At 42.8% G+C, this 20,478-nt stretch overlaps 1 protein-coding gene across 1 annotated transcript in view; it reads left to right on the forward strand.

Moving 5' to 3' along the window:
- Positions 1-20,478, forward strand: part of LOC311105459 (ubiquitin carboxyl-terminal hydrolase 2-like) — a 40,722-nt gene that overhangs the window by 8,405 nt on the left and 11,839 nt on the right. Inside the window, exon 3 of the mRNA XM_084147618.1 lies at positions 11,835-12,625. Coding sequence (XP_084003744.1) covers positions 11,879-12,625 — 747 coding nt within the window. The 5' untranslated portion in view covers positions 11,835-11,878. The remainder of the gene's footprint in view (positions 1-11,834; positions 12,626-20,478) is intronic.

The raw sequence follows: 20,478 nt of genomic DNA on the forward strand, positions 1-20,478 counted from the left end.
ATATAACAAAGTATTGAGAAACTTTTGTTCTTGACCAAATACTTATTTTCCACCATAATTTGCAAATAAATTCATAAAAAATCCTACAATGTGATTTTCTGGAATTTTTTTTCTCATTTTGTCTGTCATAGTTGACGTGTACCTATGATGAAAATTACAGGCCTCTCTCATCTTTTTAAGTGGGAGAACTTGCACAATTGGTGGCTGACTAAATACTTTTTTTCCCCACTGTATTTTGGCCCATTCCTCCATGCAGATCTCCTCTAGAGCAGTGATGTTTTGGGGCTGTCGCTGGGCAACACGGACTTTCAACTCACTCCAAAGATTTAAGCAGGGGGACACGTCTGTCACTGCAGGATTTGAGTCCCTGGCGGCGTAGTGTGTTACTGATGGTAGGCTTTGTTACTTTGGTCCCAGCTCTCTGCAGGTCATTCACTAGGTCCCCCCGTGTGGTTCTGGGATTTTTGCTCACCGTTCTTGTGATCATTTTGACCCCACGGGGTGAGATCTTGTGTGGAGCCCCAGATCGAGGGAGATTATCAGTGGTCTTGTATGTCTTCCATTTCCTAATAATTGGTCCCACGGTTGATTTCTTCAAACCAAGCTGCTTACCTATTGCAGATTCAGTCTTCCCAGCCTGGTGCAGGTCTACAATTTTGTTTCTGGTGTCCTTTGACAGCTCTTTGGTCTTGGCCATAGTGGAGTTTGGAGTGTGACTGTTTGAGGTTGTGGACAGGTGTCTTCTATACTGATAACAAGTTCAAACAGGTGCCATTAATACAGGTAACGAGTGGAGGACAGAGGAGCCTCTTAAAGAAGAAGTTACAGGTCTGTGAGAGCCAGAAATCTTGCTTGTTTGTAGGTGACCAAATACTTATTTTCCACCATAATTTGCAAATAAATTCATAAAAAATCCTACAATGTGATTTTCTGGAATTTTTTTCCTCAATTTGTCTGTCATAGTTGACGTGTACCTATGATGACAATTACAGGCCTCTCTCATCTTTTTAAGTGGGAGAACTTGCACAATTGGTGGCTGACTAAATACTTTTTTTCCCCACTGTATTTTGTCCCATTCCTCCATGCAGATCTCCTCTAGAGCAGTGATGTTTTGGGGCTGTCGCTGGGCAACACGGACTTTCAACTCACTCCAAAGATTTAAGCAGGGGGACACGTCTGTCACTGCAGGATTTGAGTCCCTGGCGGCGTAGTGTGTTACTGATGGTAGGCTTTGTTACTTTGGTCCCAGCTCTCTGCAGGTCATTCACTAGGTCCCCCCGTGTGGTTCTGGGATTTTTGCTCACCGTTCTTGTGATCATTTTGACCCCACGGGGTGAGATCTTGCGTGGAGCCCCAGATCGAGGGAGATTATCAGTGGTCTTGTATGTCTTCCATTTCCTAATAATTGGTCCCACGGTTGATTTCTTCAAACCAAGCTGCTTACCTATTGCAGATTCAGTCTTCCCAGCCTGGTGCAGGTCTACAATTTTGTTTCTGGTGTCCTTTGACAGCTCTTTGGTCTTGGCCATAGTGGAGTTTGGAGTGTGACTGTTTGAGGTTGTGGACAGTTGTCTTCTATACTGATAACAAGTTCAAACAGGTGCCATTAATACAGGTAACGAGTGGAGGACAGAGGAGCCTCTTAAAGAAGAAGTTACAGGTCTGTGAGAGCCAGAAATCTTGCTTGTTTGTAGGTGACCAAATACTTATTTTCCACCATAATTTGCAAATAAATTCATAAAAAAATCCTACAATGTGATTTTCTGGAATTTTTTTCCTCAATTTGTCTGTCATAGTTGACGTGTACCTATGATGACAATTACAGGCCTCTCTCATCTTTTTAAGTGGGAGAACTTGCACAATTGGTGGCTGACTAAATACTTTTTTTCCCCACTGTATATATAGGGCGGCAGGTACCTTAGTGGGTAAGAGCGTTGTGCCAGTAACCGAAAGGTCGCTGGTTCTAATCCCCGAGCCGACTAGGTGAAAAATCTGTCGATGTGCCCTTAAGCAAGGCATTTAACCCTAATTGCTCTGCTAAATGTAAATGTATATATATATGGGGGATTGGAAATGATGCAGACAATTACATTGATGGAAGCTACAATATATCTGCAATATTAAAGCTGATCAACCCCCTAAAAAATTTTATAATAATAAATACATTCTGATTTGCCCAACAAAGGACACCATAATTTCAACGTGTAGCTAGGTACTGTCATTCATCCATGGTTGATTGGAAGTTTAGAAGTAGTAACCATTAGCCCTTTAAATAGGATACCAAATGTATGATATTGATAATACACTTTTACCATATTTATTTTTGGGTGATTTTCAATTTTTTTGTGATTCTTTTTATCTGCTGTTACTTGCTTCATGGTTATCGAGTATAAGAAGGCTGCAGTATCAGTTCAGCTGTTATTTTATTCTGATTTATATAGCTTTTCATAGAAGCTTTTAAAAATCAGATTAATAGTGTTGTTTTTTCTAATTAAAACATTTGTATTGTGTATTCGTTTTGTGAGGGCTGCGAGGTGTTTACCAGGTTTATTTACCGTTAAATAGTATGCTTTATTTGAGTTTAACCTGTAGTTGTTGGCTCTCTTCAAAAGTAAAACCTCATAATCCTGCTTAAGTTCAGAAATGTTATTTTCTTCTTTACCTTGTAAAGATGTTTTATTTTTTTATGGTATTTTTCTAAGATAGTGATTTCTAACTCAGATTCTACTTTTGCAGAGTATGAGATTATCGTTCCCCTAATGTATGCCTTAAAAGCATCCCAAATCATGTCGGGTGTTGGCTTTTCTCTGTCCTCTATGTCTACATTTGTAATGGTAAAGGTCTTTATTTTTTAGTTTACATATTTAATACATTTCTGGTCTTGAAGATGCACTCTGTTCATTCTCCATATTCTGTCACTAAGTGTATTTTCTGTTGGTGTAATTAAGCATGATACAGGGAATGATCCCGTATCACTATATCATGGATTTTAGAACCCTGTATATTGTTGAGTGCATTTTTTTTAGAAAAAATCTGTAGTAAATTCTTAAATAGCTTTTCTTACTTTGAGAAAAAAAAGGAGTAGTCTTTTGTAGTTGGGAAAAATAATAATCTCCGGGTGTCCTGTAGGAGTTACTTTCAACTATTCCATGTTATTTAGGTAGTCTATGTAAATGAGTATGGAAGCTGATCAATGTCTAAATGTGTTGACATGATAGCTCAGCTGAACACAGCTTGTTCCCAAAGCTAAGCAGGGTACTTAGAGGTAGGCATCTGGATGGTAGACTAGTTCTCAATGAAATGCTACCCCTCATATACCAGTAGAAGTTGGACTGTGGCTTCACATTTTATTTTTTTATTTTTTTAGATTGATATAGCATGACGTTGAAACAATGATGTTGATTCAAACAAACCATTTTACTATCAACATTGAAAAAAGGTCAAATCAAATATGAAATTAAACATAATTTCAACCACCCAATTGAATATAGGATGAAAAATACTTGTCAAAGCAATTTGAACGTATACATAGTTCTGATGATTATGCTGAAATTAGATTGATGTAATAACCTGTTAATCAGGTTAAGTCAATGTATTTAAGTTGAAGTTTTACCCTAATTTCAATGTTTACAGCGCTGGTTGAAATGAGATAAACAACACTGGTTGACTTTTTTCAAATCCAATGTATTGTCCACATTACAATAAATTGACAATTTAAGTTGAAACAGCATTGATTCAACCAGTGTGTGGGTAGGCCCTCAAAGAAAGGCCTTTTGATATTTGTATTGTATTGTCATAAAGAGTTTAATTTTACACTGGGAAATATGCAAATATGGTAGAATAAATTATGAAGTTGAATTGTATGTTTGCTCAACCTAAAATGTAAACTTGAGTGAACATACAATTCAAATTCAGAATGTACAGTGGGGAAAAAAAGTATTTAGTCAGCCACCAATTGTGCAAGTTCTCCCACTTAAAAAGATGAGAGAGGCCTGTAATTTTCATCATAGGTACACGTCAACTATGACAGACAAATTGAGAATTTTAATTCTCCAGAAAATCACATTGTAGGATTTTTAATGAATTTATTTGCAAATTATGGTGGAAAATAAGTATTTGGTCACCTACAAACAAGCAAGATTTCTGGCTCTCACAGACATGTAACTTCTTCTTTAAGAGGCTCCTCTGTCCTCCACTCGTTACCTGTATTAATGGCACCTGTTTGAACTTGTTATCAGTATAAAAGACACCTGTCCACAACCTTAAACAGTCACACTCCAAACTCCACTATGGCCAAGACCAAAGAGCTGTCAAAGGACACCAGAAACAAAATTGTAGACCTGCACCAGGCTGGGAAGACTGAATCTGCAATAGGTAAGCAGCTTGGTTTGAAGAAATCAACTGTGGGACCAATTATTAGGAAATGGAAGACATACAAGACCACTGATAATCTCCCTCGATCTGGGGCTCCACGCAAGATCTCACCCCGTGGGGTCAAAATGATCACAAGAACGGTGAGCAAAAATCCCAGAACCACACGGGGGGACCTAGTGAATGACCTGCAGAGAGCTGGGACCAAAGTAACAAAGCCTACCATCAGTAACACACTACGCCGCCAGGGACTCAAATCCTGCAGTGACAGACGTGTCCCCCTGCTTAAGCGAGTACATGTCCAGGCCCGTCTGAAGTTTGCTAGAGTGCATTTGGATGATCCAGAAGAGGATTGGGAGAATGTCATATGGTCAGATGAAACCAAAATATAACTTTTTGGTAAAAACTCAACTCGTCGTGTTTGGAGGACAAAGAATGCTGAGTTGCATCCAAAGAACACCATGCCTACTGTGAAGCATGGGGGTGGAAACATCATGCTTTGGGGCTGCAAAGGGACCAGGACGACTGATCCGTGTAAAGGAAAGAATGAATGGGGCCATGTATCGTGAGATTTTGAGTGAAAACCTCCTTCCATCAGCAAGGGCATTGAAGATGAAACGTGGCTGGGTCTTTCAGCATGACAATGATCCCAAACACACTGCCCGGGAAACGAAGGAGTGGCTTCGTAAGAAGCATTTCAAGATCCTGGAGTGGCCTAGCCAGTCTCCAGATCTCAACCCCATAGAAAATCTTTGGAGGGAGTTGAAAGTCCGTGTTGCCCAGCGACAGCCCCAAAACATCACTGCTCTAGAGGAGATCTGCATTGAGGAATGGGCCAAAATACCAGCAACAGTGTGTGAAAATCTTGTGAAGACTTACAGAAAACGTTTGACCTGTGTCATTGCCAACAAAGGGTATATAACAAAGTATTGAGAAACTTTTGTTATTGACCAAATACTTATTTTCCACCATAATTTGCAAATAAATTCATAAAAAATCCTACAATGTGATTTTCTGGAGAAAAAAAATCTAATTTTGTCTGTCATAGTTGACGTGTACCTATGATGAAAATTACAGGCCTCTCTCATCTTTTTAAGTGGGAGAACTTGCACAATTGGTGGCTGACTAAATACTTTTTTTCCCCACTGTATGTTGGTTCAGCAATATGCCCAAATGTTGAGCAAATTCACAATCCTATTGCAGCTGGTTTCCTTACAATTGTACATTGAATAAATTTAGTTTTTTTAGTGCATAGCTTTGTGATGTAGACTAGGCTGGCATGGACAGTTTGGTGCGGTTGCCATTGGGCCCAGTTAGGGCTTTGGCGTCAGTGCGGCCCTCACAGACACCAGTCTCTTATCTGCTCACATTTCAGGGTAAATATAGCTTCCCCCTAAGATTCAGCCAACAAGGTACATTACGTGCGCTGATTTAACAGTTTTCCTATGAGCATTTATTTTGTAAGATGACCTTATATATATATATATATATATATATACATACACAGTGCCTTCAGAAAGTATTCAGACCGCTTTACTATTTCCACATTTTGTTACGTTTGTTGCCTTATTCTAAAATGGATTAAATTGGTTTTGTTCCTCATCAATTTTACACACAATACCCCATAATCACAAAGCAAAATCAGGTTATTAGCAGAAGAAGAAAATAGAAAAAAATGAAATATCACATTTACATACACTACCAGTCAAAAGTTTGGACACACCTACTCATTCAAGGGTTTTTCTTTATTTTTACTATTTTTTATATTGTAGAATAATAGTGAAGACATCAAAACTATGAAATAATACTTATGGAATCACGAAGTAACCAAAAAAGTCTTAAACAAATCAAAATATATTTTACATTTGAGATTATTCAAATAGCCACCCATTGCCTTGATGACAGCTTTGCACACACTTGGCATTCGCTCAACCAGCTTCATGAGGTAGTCACCTAGAATGCATTTCAATTAACAGGTGTGCCTTCTTAAAAGTTAATTTGTGGAATTTATTTCCTTCTTAATGTGTTTGAGCCAATCTGTTGTGTTGTGACAAGGTAGGGGGGGGGGGGGGTATACAGAAGATAGCCCTATTTGGTGAAAGACCAAGTCCGTATTATAGCAAGAACAGCTCAAATAAGCAAAGAGAAACAACAGTCCATCATTATTTTAAGACATGAAGGTCAGTCAATACGGAATATTTCAATAACTTTTAAAGTTTCTTCAAGTGCAGTCGCAAAAACCATCAAGCGCTATGATGAAACTGGCTCTCATGAGGACCGCCACAGGAATGGAAGACCCAGAGTTACCTCTACTGCAGAGCATAAGTTCATTAGAGTTACCAGCCTCAGAAATTGCAGCCCAAATAAATGCTTCACAGAGTTCAAGTAACAGACACATCTCAACATCAACTGTTCAGAGGAAACTGTGTGAATCAGGCCTTCATGATCGAATTGCTGCAAAGAAACCACTACTAAAGGACACCAATAAGAAGAAGAGACTTGCTTGGGCCAAGAAACACGAGCAATGGACATTAGACCGGTGGAAATGTGTCCTTTGGTCTGGAGTCCAAATTGGAGATTTTGGGTTCCAACCGCTGTGGCTTTGTGAAACGGATGATCTCCGCATGTGTATTTCCCACCGTAAAGCATGGAGGAGGGTTTATGGTGTGGGGGTGCTTTGCTGGTGACACCGTCTGTGATTTATTTAGAATTCAAGGCACACTTAACCAGCATGTCTACCACAGCATTCTGCAGTGATACGCCATCCCATGAAATATAAAATGTATATACACTACCAGTCAAAGGTTTGGACACACCTACTCATTCAAGGGTTTTTCTTTATTTTTATAATGTAGAAAATACTACAAATAAAGTGTGTCCAAACTTTTGACTGGTACTGTAAGTATTCAGACCCTTTACTCAGTACTTTGTTGAAGCACCTTTGGCAGCGATTACAGCCTCAAGTCTTCTTGAGTATGATGCTACAAGCTTGGCACACCTGTATTTGGGGAGTTTCTCCCATTCTTCTCTGCAGATCCTATAATATAATAATATAATAATAATATGCCATTTAGCAGACGCTTTTATCCAAAGCGACTTACAGTCATCTGTGCATACATTTTTACGTATGGGTGGTCCCGGGGATCGAACCCACTACCCTGGCGTTACAAGCGCCATGCTCTACCAATTGAGCTACAGAGGACCACATTGAGCTACAGAGGACCACATTGAGCTACAGAGGACCATCCTCTCAAGCTCTGTCAGGTTGGAGGGGAGCGTTGCTGCACAGCTATTTTCAGGTCTCTCCAGAGATGTTCAATCGGGTTCAAGTCCGGGCTCTGGCTGGGCCACTCAAGGACATTCAGAGACTTGTCCCAAAGCCACTCCTGTGTTGTCTTGGCTGTGTGCTTAGGGTCGTTGTCCTGTTAGAAGGTGAACCTTCACCCCAGTCTGAGGTCCTGAGCGCTCTGGAGCAGGTTTTCATCAAGGATCTCTCTGTACTTTGCTCCGTTAATCTTTGCCTCGATCCTGACTAGTCTCCCAGTCCCTGCTGGTGAAAAACATCTCCACAGCATGATGCTGCCACCACCATGCTTCACTGTAGGGATGGTGCCAGGTTTCCTTCAGACGTGACGCTTGGCATTCAGGCCAAAGAGTTCAATCTTGGTTTCATCAGACCAGATAATCTTGTTTCTCATGGTCTGAGAGTCTTTAGGTGCCTTTTGGCAAACTCCAAGTGGGTGGTCATGTGCCTTTTACTGAGGAGTGGCTTCCGTCTGGCCACTCTACCATAAAGGCTTGATTGGTGGAGTGCTGCAGAGATGGTTGTCCTTCTGGAAGGTTCTCCCATCTCCACAGAGGAACTCTAGAGCTCGGTCAGAGTGATCATTGGGTTCTTGGTCACCTCCCTGACCAAGGCCCTTCTCACCCGATTGCTCAGTTTGGCCGGGTGGCCAGCTCTAGGAAGAGTCTTTCGTGGTTCCAAACTTCTTCCATTTAAGAATGATGGAGGCCACTGTGTTCTTGGGGACCTTCAATGCTGCAGAAATGTTTGGGTACCCTTCCCCAGATCTTTGCCTCGACACAATCCTGTCTCGGATTGGACAATTCATGGCTTGGTTTTTGCTCTGACATGCACTGGGACCTTATATAGACAGGTGTGTGCCTTTCCAAATCATGTCCATTCAATTGAATTTACCACAGTTGGACTCCAATCAAGTTGTAGAAACATCTCAAGGATGATCAATGGAAACAGGATGCACCTGAGATCAATTCCAAGTCTCATAGCAAAGGGTCTGAACAGTTATGTAAATAAGGTATTTCAGTTTTTTATTTTTAATACATTTGCAAAACTTTATAAAAACCTGTTTTCGTTTTGTCATTATGGGGTATTGTGTGTAGAATGATGAGGAAAAAACAATTTTATCAATTTTAGAATAAGGCTGTAACGTAACAAAATGTGGAAAAAGTCAAGGGGTCTGAACACTTTCCGAAGGCACTGTACAGTACACTGAGTGTACAAAACATTAAGAACACCTTCCTAATATTGAGTTGCAATGGACTCTACAAGGTGTCGAAATGACTATTTGTTGTTACGGCACAGATACACAGGGATTGGGAATTGTTGGAGGTAAAAAAACATGTTGTAGACTTTCAGTATCTCAATCGGTGAAGTGCCATAGCTAAAGGTAGATAATAATATAGGTTAGTAGGTGAGGAACATTATATTGAGGTAAGTTAGCTAGCTAGCTAGCTCGTTTGAGTTACTGTGCCACGCTGTCCTGTTATGGAGGCCTGTCTTGATGCTTCTCTGTCAGACTCAGCGACTGGACTTTTTCAGTCGTTTCAGTTGAGGCGCAGCCCTTGTGACTGTTTTCAAATTGTCAGGTGATCTACTTAGCTATGAGAGCATGAGCATTTTGAAACCCTCTGCAGGTCTACAGTAGCCACAGAACCCACAGTTTACGTTAGCACAACACTTCTCACCTGCATCCCCTCCCAGCACTCCACAGAGAGTCCATGCTGATCCAACATTCAATGTCACGCTGGGTGTAGCATAGAGCGTTCCTGTGTCATCACACATTATATAACCCCTGTTAGGCTGAGAGATCAGAAGAACGCAATTACACTGTGATAAGCGGGAGAAGTAGGAATGGACAGACTGGGGGAAAGAGTGGCTCAGTGTGAGGTTTCGGGGTTTAGGCCCTATTCAATTATATAGCATACACCTGCTTGGGAATCACTGGATTTTGCGGGTAAAGATGGAAACAGGAATATATCCTCTTCGGCAATAAACTTGGATTAGGCCTATAGATTGAAAAGACTATCTACCCTTTCTATATGCTCAAGTAGAGTCCCATCTACTAGGCCTTAGGCTATAGCTAGATGGACCTTATATATCTGCAGGGCAAGGGAATCAGCAAGTCAATGGGATCAGTGCAACACCTGCTTTGACACTGAGATTGTGTGGCAGTCAAATGGTGCTTGTTGCCATGTAGTCATGGAAACCACAGTTTAGTAGAGCCTTTGGGGAGGCTGAAATGCATGGCAACCAGCAGATTTGTGTGTTTTGGTTTCAGAAGTGAATAACACAATTGTGCTGTGCTACTGTCATCTTACAAATGTCCATTTAGGCTGTATTCCCCATGGATGTTGTTTTCCTATTTTTTTAAGTGACGGCGCCAGGCTAGCCTGAACTTGTCTCAGTCAGGGCCCTCATTTATTGGACGAGACGCCTGCAGAAGCCTAAATTATGTTGTGTATGTTTATAGTGGGGGCAATTAGGAATGGGTAGAAGTAGTTGTCAGGGGTTGCAAGAACAAGCACTCTCTCTGTTTGTACATTCAAATAGACATGTCCAGGTTTGCCTTGCGGTGCAAATTGGCACGCACTGTCACTGTTATTCGGTAGTGTGGTGGAGGTAGTGTTCTATGTTTGTTATCACCTGTTCTCTTTGTATTTGACTGCCATTTGAAGACATTTCCCATGTGGCCAAAGTTGATACTGACCCTAGGTACCCTGTTGCCACATGCCAGGTCTGGCCACATGGACATCCGTTAGATCAGGTTTGCCTATTTAAACAACACATTAAGAGAGGTTGACTTTAAAACGTTCATCCCAGGGAAAACAGGGAATCACAAACAAGCTACAGTATGTCCGCCTACTCTAGGACCTAGGCGTACTGTTTTATTTATAAGCACCCTCTGCTTCTGTAGGGTGCATAAGCAGAGGCCTCTTATACCCACAAATCCACTGTGGGGTTTTGGTGAGAGCCTAGCTAAGCTGACCTAGCAGTAGTGCTCCAGAGCCTGAGTAGTCCGGCTGGGTCTAGCTAGCTGCACAGAGCTGTATGTCTTGGCCTGGCTCCAGTGCTCTGCCTACTCCAGATCCATATGCTGAATTATTGATGCCCCTGTGGCCTGGAATGAGAGAGAGAGAGAGAGAGAGAGAGAGAGAGAGAGAGAGAGAGAGAGAGAGAGAGAGAGAGAGAGAGAGAGAGAGAGAGAGAGAGAGAGAGAGAGAGAGAGAGAGAGAGAGAGAGAGAGAGAGAGAGAGAGAGAGAGAGAGAGAGAGAGAGAGAGAGAGAGAGAGAGAGAGAGAGAGAGAGAGAGAGAGAGAGAGAGAGAGAGAGAGAGAGAGAGAGAGAGAGAGAGAGAGAGAGAGAGAGAGAGAGAGAGAGAGAGAGGAGAGAGAGAGAGAGAGAGAGAGAGAGAGAGAGAGAGAGAGAGAGAGAGAGAGAGAGAGAGAGAGAGAGAAAAGAGACAGATTAAAGAAACAGGAGCCTCCCCCACTGAACCGAACACGGATCGGCAACACCAGATACTTTTATTTATTCAGACGCTGCACTACCTTGTTAACAAGAGCCCTGTCTCTCCTCAGGAACAGACTGTGCCACCAGAAACATTCAGTGCTTCGCTGAGGGAGACTCTCCCATTACAGGATTCCCAGGGGCGCGTTCAGCCGGCCACAACGTTGAGCTGTGCAACCCATCGCTACGACATTACATCACTTACCCAGCATAACTTTCCAGTTGGTTGCGTGAGCAGTGTTTCAGCGTTCTACTTCAGGTTGAATACTGATGACACAGCTGATATTGTGTAATATGTTCCAAGGAGGGTCACATGACGTTGCTTGTCGAATACTTGTATCCTGTACACGAGTAAAACCTCAGTCTCGAGCAATGAGCCATGCTATATTCAGCCCGTTGATAAATAGTGCACTCATATTTTAAGAGTTGGAGGATGGCCTAGTGACCTTTGGCATCCTACCTCTCTCATGATCAGATGAGACTAACCCATAAGACTAAGATGGAGCTGATCTGATATAAAATATACAATTAAATTTGGTGGTTATAAAGATTAAAATGTTGCTAAATACGTTTTCATTTGTGGAACTCAAGTTGTTCCCACTCACAGTCTGAAAATAGAAACGCACTGATTTCTGTTCTCTCTCTTGTCTTGCAGTCGATGCGGTCTTCCACCGCGTCACCTGTGCCTGAGAATCCAGTATGTCTCGCGTCTCCACCACCGCCAAGCGCTACACCGGCTCCTCCTATACCAGTGCCTATAGCTCGTATGGCTCCTCCCTGACGCCCTCCTCCCTCAGCTCCTACACCTCCGACCGGGACAAGCTGCCCTCCTACAGGAGCAACGCTGCCTCCTCCTCGGGCTACTCCTCCTCCAGCTACCTGAGCAGTGCCGCCAACCGCGCCCGCAACTACAGCACCTCCTTGGAGCTCGACCGGGGCCGGCCCATCCCCCGCACTGACCTCCTTAGCAGCAGCCGGCGCAGCGAGAGCCTGAGCCGCACCCCAGTGAAGACCTATGGCTCGTCGGGCCTGAGCGGGGGCTCCGGTTACTCTAGCTATAGCAGCTACTCCTCGTCCACCACGCCCAGCCGCTCCAGCTACCTCTCCTCGTCACCCGCCGCCTCCAGCATCTCCCTCAGCCGCCGGAGGTCGTCGAGCCAGAGTGATCTGACGCGGGACCTGTCGTCCCTGGGCCTCACCGAGCCCACGTCCCCCTCCTCCTCCTCCAGCGCCCTGAGGGGTTACCGGAGCAGGGCCAGCGATGTGGCCGACTCCTACAACAGCAGTCTGCAGAGCTCCAGCTATGGCCTGTCACACAGCTCCACACAGGAGGCCTTGAGCAGCAGCAGCCTGAAGAGCGGTGGTGGTAGCCGCTTCACCTCCTCATATGAGAGGAGCAACAGCAGCAGCAATGGACGATCCAGCTCCTCCACCAGGGACTCCCCGGTAAGACCAGTGTTCTTCTGTTTGCTCAACATTTTTCTGGGATCTCAGATTTAGCCTCTCAGGCCACTGACATGGCAGACTGCCACCATGTGGGGGCGCTCATGGTCAGTACAGGTGCTCTGCACTGTTACTGTACAGTACTAAGATCCTGTGTTGAGGAACACAGTCACTCACTGCCTTAGGGCAACAATAGGTGCATATGATAGGAACAGTGTCACACACTACACTGTATAAAGTAGGTCTTAGACAATTGTTTCAGTATTCATTCATACCGTATTGATGTATAAAATGCAAGCATGTCAGCTAGCTATATTAGGTCTATTTCCTAATTTTTTTTTTTATTAATCTCACAGAGACAACTACATGCTTTAAAAAATCTCCATGCCCCTGTATGTAAGATTGTAAACATTGATGTTGCCATAGCTCCCATAAGGTCTTCAGAAATGCCATTTCTCCCCATGATGATGAATCAGGAAGTTCCTCAGTGAGGCCGTAGCTATAGCCTGGTCCCAGATCTGTTTGTGCTGTATTGCCAACTCCTATGGGTCCTGCATGTTTGACGTGACAATGACCATAGGGGTTGACAAGGCAGTGGGACCAGGCTAGCCAAACAGGCTGTGTGTCACTAGCTATGTTTCCATTAACTTGTCCAGTGATTTTTTTGTCGACATTTAGAACGTTTGCATAGAAAACAGATTAACTATCTTGTGTCGATAAAAACAGCTGGATGTAATGAAAAAATTACCCATTTAGGCAAATTGCGTATTATTAACTTGGCGACAGCCTGTATGCCATCCCACCCATCATGTCTCAGGTAGCCCGCGAAAGCCAGCATGGATAGAATGCAATAATTCACTAATATTTGCCATATTCTAATAATTCTCATGTGCCAACGTATCGCCATGGTTCATGCCATGGTGAAACGTGCACCCCTGTAGATCTGAAATAATTGGATGGTGAAACTTGCCAGCCAACCAGAAAAGCAAGGCATGGCGAAGCAATTCAGGCCTTGAAAGTCAGGACAATCCTTGTCCTGCAAAGAAACATATTGTTGTTGAAATAATCGATTTTGCAAGCAGTAGGCATGTATAATTAAATATGGATTGGAGCTTATAGTTACGTGATTACATCACGTGACCCACGTACCTTCAAAAGTATTCGGGAAATCATCATTTATTCTAAAAATTGGTCGCAATAAAGAAAATGAGACAAAATAAAAATACACCCCTGTGGAATGGATAACAATGTGTCCTATATCTGCTGTTTCCATTAAACATGTCGCAATTATTTCTTTTACGACATTGCTTTTGTCGTATAAACCTGGGTCAATGGAAACCTGCTTACTGACTGTCACAGAGGCAGGTGTCCCATTGACTAGACTCCTTGTGTTCCCTCTGTGACGCATGGAGAGTAATGACATCTGAGGGAGTGGCTGGCCTGGCTATCCCCCTCTCCTCCTCCTTAGAGAGCAGAGTGTGAATTAACCCACTTACGGGATTAGCCCTCATTGCTGACCACTGTGGGAAGGAGAAGGAAGAGGACATTTGTTTCACAACCAGCCAAGTCGATCTCTTTGACAAGGCTGTTTTGTTGTTGGTATGGAGCTGCTTTCGCAACATCTATCACAATTAGCGTCAGGCTCAGGCAGGCAAAGAGGCGGTTGATGCGCTGTAATGAAACTTTTCAGTGAAGGATGCATCGAGGCTAACAGTTGTTTGCCACCATATCTGCATTACTGAAGACACTCACAGGTGGTATGGAATCTTCTCGGTAATTAACAGATATCAATCAGTGAGGGAATGAATCTCCTGGACGTGGAACAGTGCAACTGGGTTGCTTATTGGACCAAGAGGTTGAGATTTTGTTATTAATGTCACGGGAGGATTTCCTGAGCCCTGGGCTCGAATGTTCTCATCAAGTCATTTTAATTATCCTTCCTAATTCTCATAATGTTCCACCCGGACCGGTTTAGAGCAGGGAGTTTAACAATAAATCCCCTTACCATGACAGGAGAGTAGGCAGGTGCCCAGAGCAGGTGAAGTAAGGGCTAGGTGGGCATGTATGCGAACTGTGTGTGATAACTGTGATTGCGCTGTAAGGGGGTTTGATTTAGGAGATCGGGGCTTATAGTTCACCCCACTCTAGAAGATCAACTCAATCTCGCTCTTGAAAAAGAGGTTTCTAACCGCAAGGGTCTTTCCTGGTTAACTTAAGGTTAGCATAAATAAATATCTGCGCTGAATCTTCGTCCTGACTGTCAGGCATCCCTGTGGGCTGAGTCACAATGTTCTGTCAGCTCATCCACTCCAAGGGATGCAAAGAAAGCCTTTGTTCTTGGAATGGATCAGGAGGAGTTTTTATGGAGTCATGTTTTGAGGAATGTGTTGGGTCATGCCTCAGAGAAACCAGTAGGACCAGCAGCTCCTTATCAGTGTAGCTATCTCCCAGGCTGAGTGATGGAAGGTCAGGATGGAAGAAGAGAGGTTTTGTAGGTCAAGTAGATCATTCTAGGAAGACTGATTTTCTGCCCCTCCCTGCCCGCTCTCAAAGACATCTGATTATTCACCTCTATCTGATTGATAAACAAGATGTTGTGTTTTACACCGAAAGACAACTGGCCTAGCTGCCACGTCATCGCGCGCAGTTTGATGGAAACATCTCTTGTGGGAAAATGTTTTATATTCACATGAAAATCTGTCACCAATTAGAGGGAAACCTAGCTAATTATACCAATCTATCCATCAAATGTATTGTATAAAGCCATTTTCCCTTGTTAAGGTCAACAGCATCATGAAGTTTACCCAGTACCAGGACATTTTAGCCAAAAACCTGGTTGCCTCTGCCAGGAGGCTGAAACTTGGCCGCAAGTGGATCTTCCTGCAAGACAATAACCCCAAGCACACATCAAATTCCACAAATAAATGGTTAACTGACAACAAAATCAACATTTTGCAATGGCCATCTCAGTCTCCGGACTTGAACTCCATTGAAAACCTGTGGTTTGAAAAGAAAAGGGCAGTCCATATGCGCAGACGAAGGATATCAAGGATCTAGAAAGATTCTGTATGGAGGAATTTTGAGAGTTTTGTGAGAATTGTGGTAGTGACTGCATCACAACGTAAATTAAGGTTGGGTTTGTTTCAATCCTGCCCACATGCACACAGCTGGCAGCACACAAGTAATCATCAATTCGGACTGCAGCTGCCTATGGGGCTAATTCGGACCATTGGTAAATCACACAATGTACATCGGGACAATGTAAAATTAAAATTCCAATAGCTCCAAATTTCAATGACTTAAAAACCTCAAACCAATGATAAATTGTAGAAATTCGTATACAAATATTGAAAGCATTTAATGAAAAAAATAAAAGGTGTGCAATCTGAAAATATTGTCTCATTTATATTGTGTAATTTATTGGCGGTCCCTAATTAGCCCCGGAGATAGGCTATCCAAAGTCAAACCAACTTTGCCACGGTCGCACACCAGCCAGCTGAAGCTAAATAATTTGGCTAAATAATTTGGCTAACTCTTCCCACCTGCGAACACACCCAAGAGACACCCACATAGAACCACACCCCGAAACAAACTCACGTTTGAATTCAGTCATGGCCACTAGCATTTCTTCATGAACCAAATCTAAAACGAGGCCAAATCACCAAGTGCAGTCGCCCTTTAAGGGATATCAACAGACCATTTACTTCCTACCCTGAGACAAGGCTGAGTATAGCCCACAAAGATCTCCCCCACGAGCCTGAAGGGGCGCAGAACCGGACAGGAAGATTACGTCAGTAACTCAACCCACCCAAGAGAGTCGAGTATAGCTAAAAAAGCCTGGCATGAAGAGATGCGCTCTGCTAGGGACGGCATGGGAGAGCGCGAGCAAGCTAGTGACTCAGCCCCGTAATAAGGTCAGAGGCAGAGAATCCCAGTGGAGCGTAGGGTGGTTCGTCACTCCAATGTCTTGCCATTCACCTTCGCACCCCTGGGCCAGACTACACTCAATCACAGGACCTACTGAAGAGATGAGTCTTCAGTAAAGACTTAAAGGTTGAGACTGAGTCTGCGTCTTTCACATGGATCGGCAGACCATTCCATAAAAGAGGAGCCCTAAAAGGTGAAAGCCCTGCCTCCAGCTGTTTGCTTAGAAATTCTAGGAACAATAAGGAATCTTATTGACCATAGCATACATGTAGGTATGTACAGCAGGATCAAATCAGAGAGATAAGTACAAGCAAGTCCATGCAATGCTTTGTAGGTTAACAGTCAAACCGTGAAATCAGCCCTAGCCTTAACAGGAAGACGGTAGAGAGGCTAGCACTGGAATAATACTGTATGATCTCATTTTTGGGTTCTAGTCACGATTCTAGCAGCCGTATTCTGCACTAGCTTAAGTTTATTTTGTGCCTTATCCAGGCAGCCGGAGAGTAGAGCATAGCATTAGTCTAATCTTGAAGTGACAAAAGCATGGATTAGCTTTTCTGTGTCATTCTTGGACACAGTTTCTGATTTTTGCAATGTTACGAAGATGGAAAAAAGCTGGTCTTATATGTTCGTCAAAAGAGAGATCAGTGTACAGACTCAGAGTAACAACGAGGTCCTTCACAGATACTGATTCAAAGGTAAACTCAATGTATTAGACTGTGATAATGCCTAGTCAACTGAAAACATCCCTAATTAAGAACATCAGAAGTGGGTAGGATAACATGTGATTGGGTGTCACTGCCTGTGACCGTAGCAAGCTGCATTGTAAAATAGGCCTCAATGCCTATTATACTTTATGTCCTTGGGAGTGGATCAACATAGGCCTACATGCCTACATGGGATTTGTGTTCATCATCACAAAGCTGACTTACTGACGAACCATGGGAAAACATTGTGAAGGAAATGACCAGTTAGTCAAAACGAAGGCTTTTGTGACGCCATCCTGATCTCACATCATGCCATTTTAGGTAATCCAGCCAGGCACGGCCAGGCAAACGGTTTAATCCTAAAGCTCAGTGCTGCCTGCTCCAGCTGTTGCACACTACCCAGTGCCATGGGTTGTATTCATTAAGGCACACTGTAGCAAAATGTTCTGCAATGGAAAAACGAAAAATAGCGTTTCTTATCAGTCAAGTTCAGGTACTCCCCCCCTAATTCAGTTAGTGTTCTTCCATTTGGAGTGTAATGAATACGACCCCAATACACAGCTTCTAGTTACAACGAACAATGGCATCGACATTAGAAGTGGCACTGAGAAAAATAGCTAATTTATTTTAATCAAACCCCATGAACTCATGTTCCATGTCAAACTCACTGGTGTGGTGGCGTCTAACTCTAAACTCCCTTGTGGCAGTAAACTCCATCATCCTATCTTTTTACCCGGCACGAGTTGGCTGGCACAGTCCTGGACACAGTAATAATAACGCTGTGCAGCGCTGCACGTTCATGCACTGCCTACTGTTCTGTCTTTACACTGTACTATAGTCTAGGGTGGAAAAGCCTGGGGTTTTACAATGGAAGCAGCAATGGAAGCAGTTAAATGAAAATAGTTGTTTAAAAAGTAGGCCTACGTCATGCGAAGGTTTTGATCAGGTAGCCTAGCTTTTAAGCTACTTCTCGATCACCGTTAGCGCTAGGTTTTAGTTACATAGGCCTACTGTGTTCTATAACCGTTTCCCCTTTACCTCAGAGGGCTAGGAGGGGTTTTGGTTGGCTGAATTAGTGGACAGCTAATTACAACAGGTATTAACACACTTTCAGAACCATTGTACAACTCCTGTCTGATGGGACCCCCGGCGTCCCAATATGTGTCCGCAACTCCGCATAAGTGATGCCAGCCTATCACACGTGGGTGAAATATGTCTGCCGTTTGTCTCTTGGTTGCTTTAGCCTATGTCTAGACTCCCGTGGAACCAATGATATTTTTTTGCATGTCTGCCACCTTGTTCAGTCAGCTTCAGTAGCATAATGCTTTGATTAAAAAAATGAAACGCCAGTCTGGTCTGTGTAAGAGCTTTATTACTAAGCCCTCTGGAAAACAATTATCTATAACTCATTAGGCATTGTATTATTTCTGAGGAGTTTAGAGGTCTGGATTGTGAGAAATAGGTCCACCACTCAGCAAGCTGCCCATGATGATGTCAAACAGTAGCCTAACATTCACACTGCTCAACGTCAAAATCTTGATGGTTGTTGAATTTGAAGCCTTGGGGAGTGGATTCAAACAGTTCAGTGTGTAGGCAAACGGTATCTGTACTCTACTTGGCACTGAGAACAGCAGGTCTTTTGATGTTGGTATTTTAAGTGCAACGATGACCATTCAGAACGTTTTCCTCTGTTCCGTTACAGTCAGTGCCCGCAGAATGATTAGTAGACTAAATATCAACTGAAACAGAAAGTCCTTTTCATTAATGTTGTGTTCTGTACTTGAGTGATTGTTGCATTTAGCCTAGTTTCAAAACTTTGAAATGTAGCCTAGCTTTATATTGAACTACGGTATTACTTTCCTTTTGGTTGTGCTAACCAATTTGTGTGTTTACTTAAACAAATTATTCTCCTTGATGTGCCCTTATCTAGGAAATGTGGTTGGCAGATGTTCATTGATCAAATTTGTAATGATTTTCCTAGCTAACCAGGTCTTTATCTCAGAAGTCAAAATACAATTTCTTTGTCGGATTTTGTAGTTTGCTATCCTTTAGGATCTGTGTTTTCTTCCATCTCCCCTGAAGGTGGGATTGTTTCATATACACACACACACGCACGCTCAGCCTGGTGAGTAATGGAATGTGTTCCTTGGCTGTTTGTTGTGTACACATGCTAGGTCACAAGACTGAGCTGGGGACATATTGCTCTCTCTCTTTCCCATTTAGCCTACACATCACTTCAATGAAACCCAGTAAGTACAGCAATATTCCTCCCCTCTTGACTCACATGTGTCTTGCTGCCTATTGATGTTTTTTATAAAAAATAAGATATATATATTGAACCTTTATTTATCCATGTCCAAACAAGACAGCAGTAGTAGGGGGGAACAATGTTTCAGACAAATATCAGACATAACAACTTACAGACCCAGACACCATGAACAGAATTTAGACGTAGACGACACATACATTACAATGATAGAAACATACAAGCGTCATAGACGCAATGCTCATGGCGTTTAATAAAGTTAGTCTAGTACAATTTAGCTCAGTTGAGGATGAGTCACGTCACAGCCAGCAATGCTTTTGGTAGGACATGTGAATTTACTGTCAAGTTGCTTCTAGATCAGGAGCACATCACAATTACAGAGGAAGACATTTCTAAAGACCAAAGGCTAAAGAAGCAGCTGTAGCAGCATGAAAGCTTTGGGTCATTAGTCTATAATCTATGCCAGTGTTATTACATTTTAGTAGACCTATTTAGTAGATCATTTCATATGGAATCAAGGTAATAGTCTAGGTAGCCTATATAGGTAGGCAGGCGTCTTGGCAGCAGTCTGCTGTTCATATTAGGCCTATACTCATTTCTGTAGCCGTTATCAGACTGACTGAGGCTGACTTGAGTTGATGGCTGATGATGTTTAGACCTTCATCTATGTTTAGTCATGTTCACTCATGCTTCATAATGTCTTCTGTTTACCAATCCCCTTTCTTGGCAGACCGCTGCTCTATGTGTGACTGGTTTGGGGAAATGTAATTCTGATCTCCTCAAATGTAATAGGCAACATCATTGCAATTACAATTAGTACGCTGTACTTTGTCATTTGTTAGGTTTTAAGAGAGGTGGTGAAATTGAAATGGACTGATGGAATTTGAGCTGCATAAAGCCATCTGTATTTTCCCACTCACTTTTTGAGTCCTAATAAATTAGGGTATTTTTAGACT

This window comes from Coregonus lavaretus (genome assembly GCF_964263955.1).
Source record: "Coregonus lavaretus genome assembly, chromosome: 30".
NCBI classification, from domain to species: Eukaryota; Metazoa; Chordata; class Actinopteri; order Salmoniformes; family Salmonidae; genus Coregonus; species Coregonus lavaretus.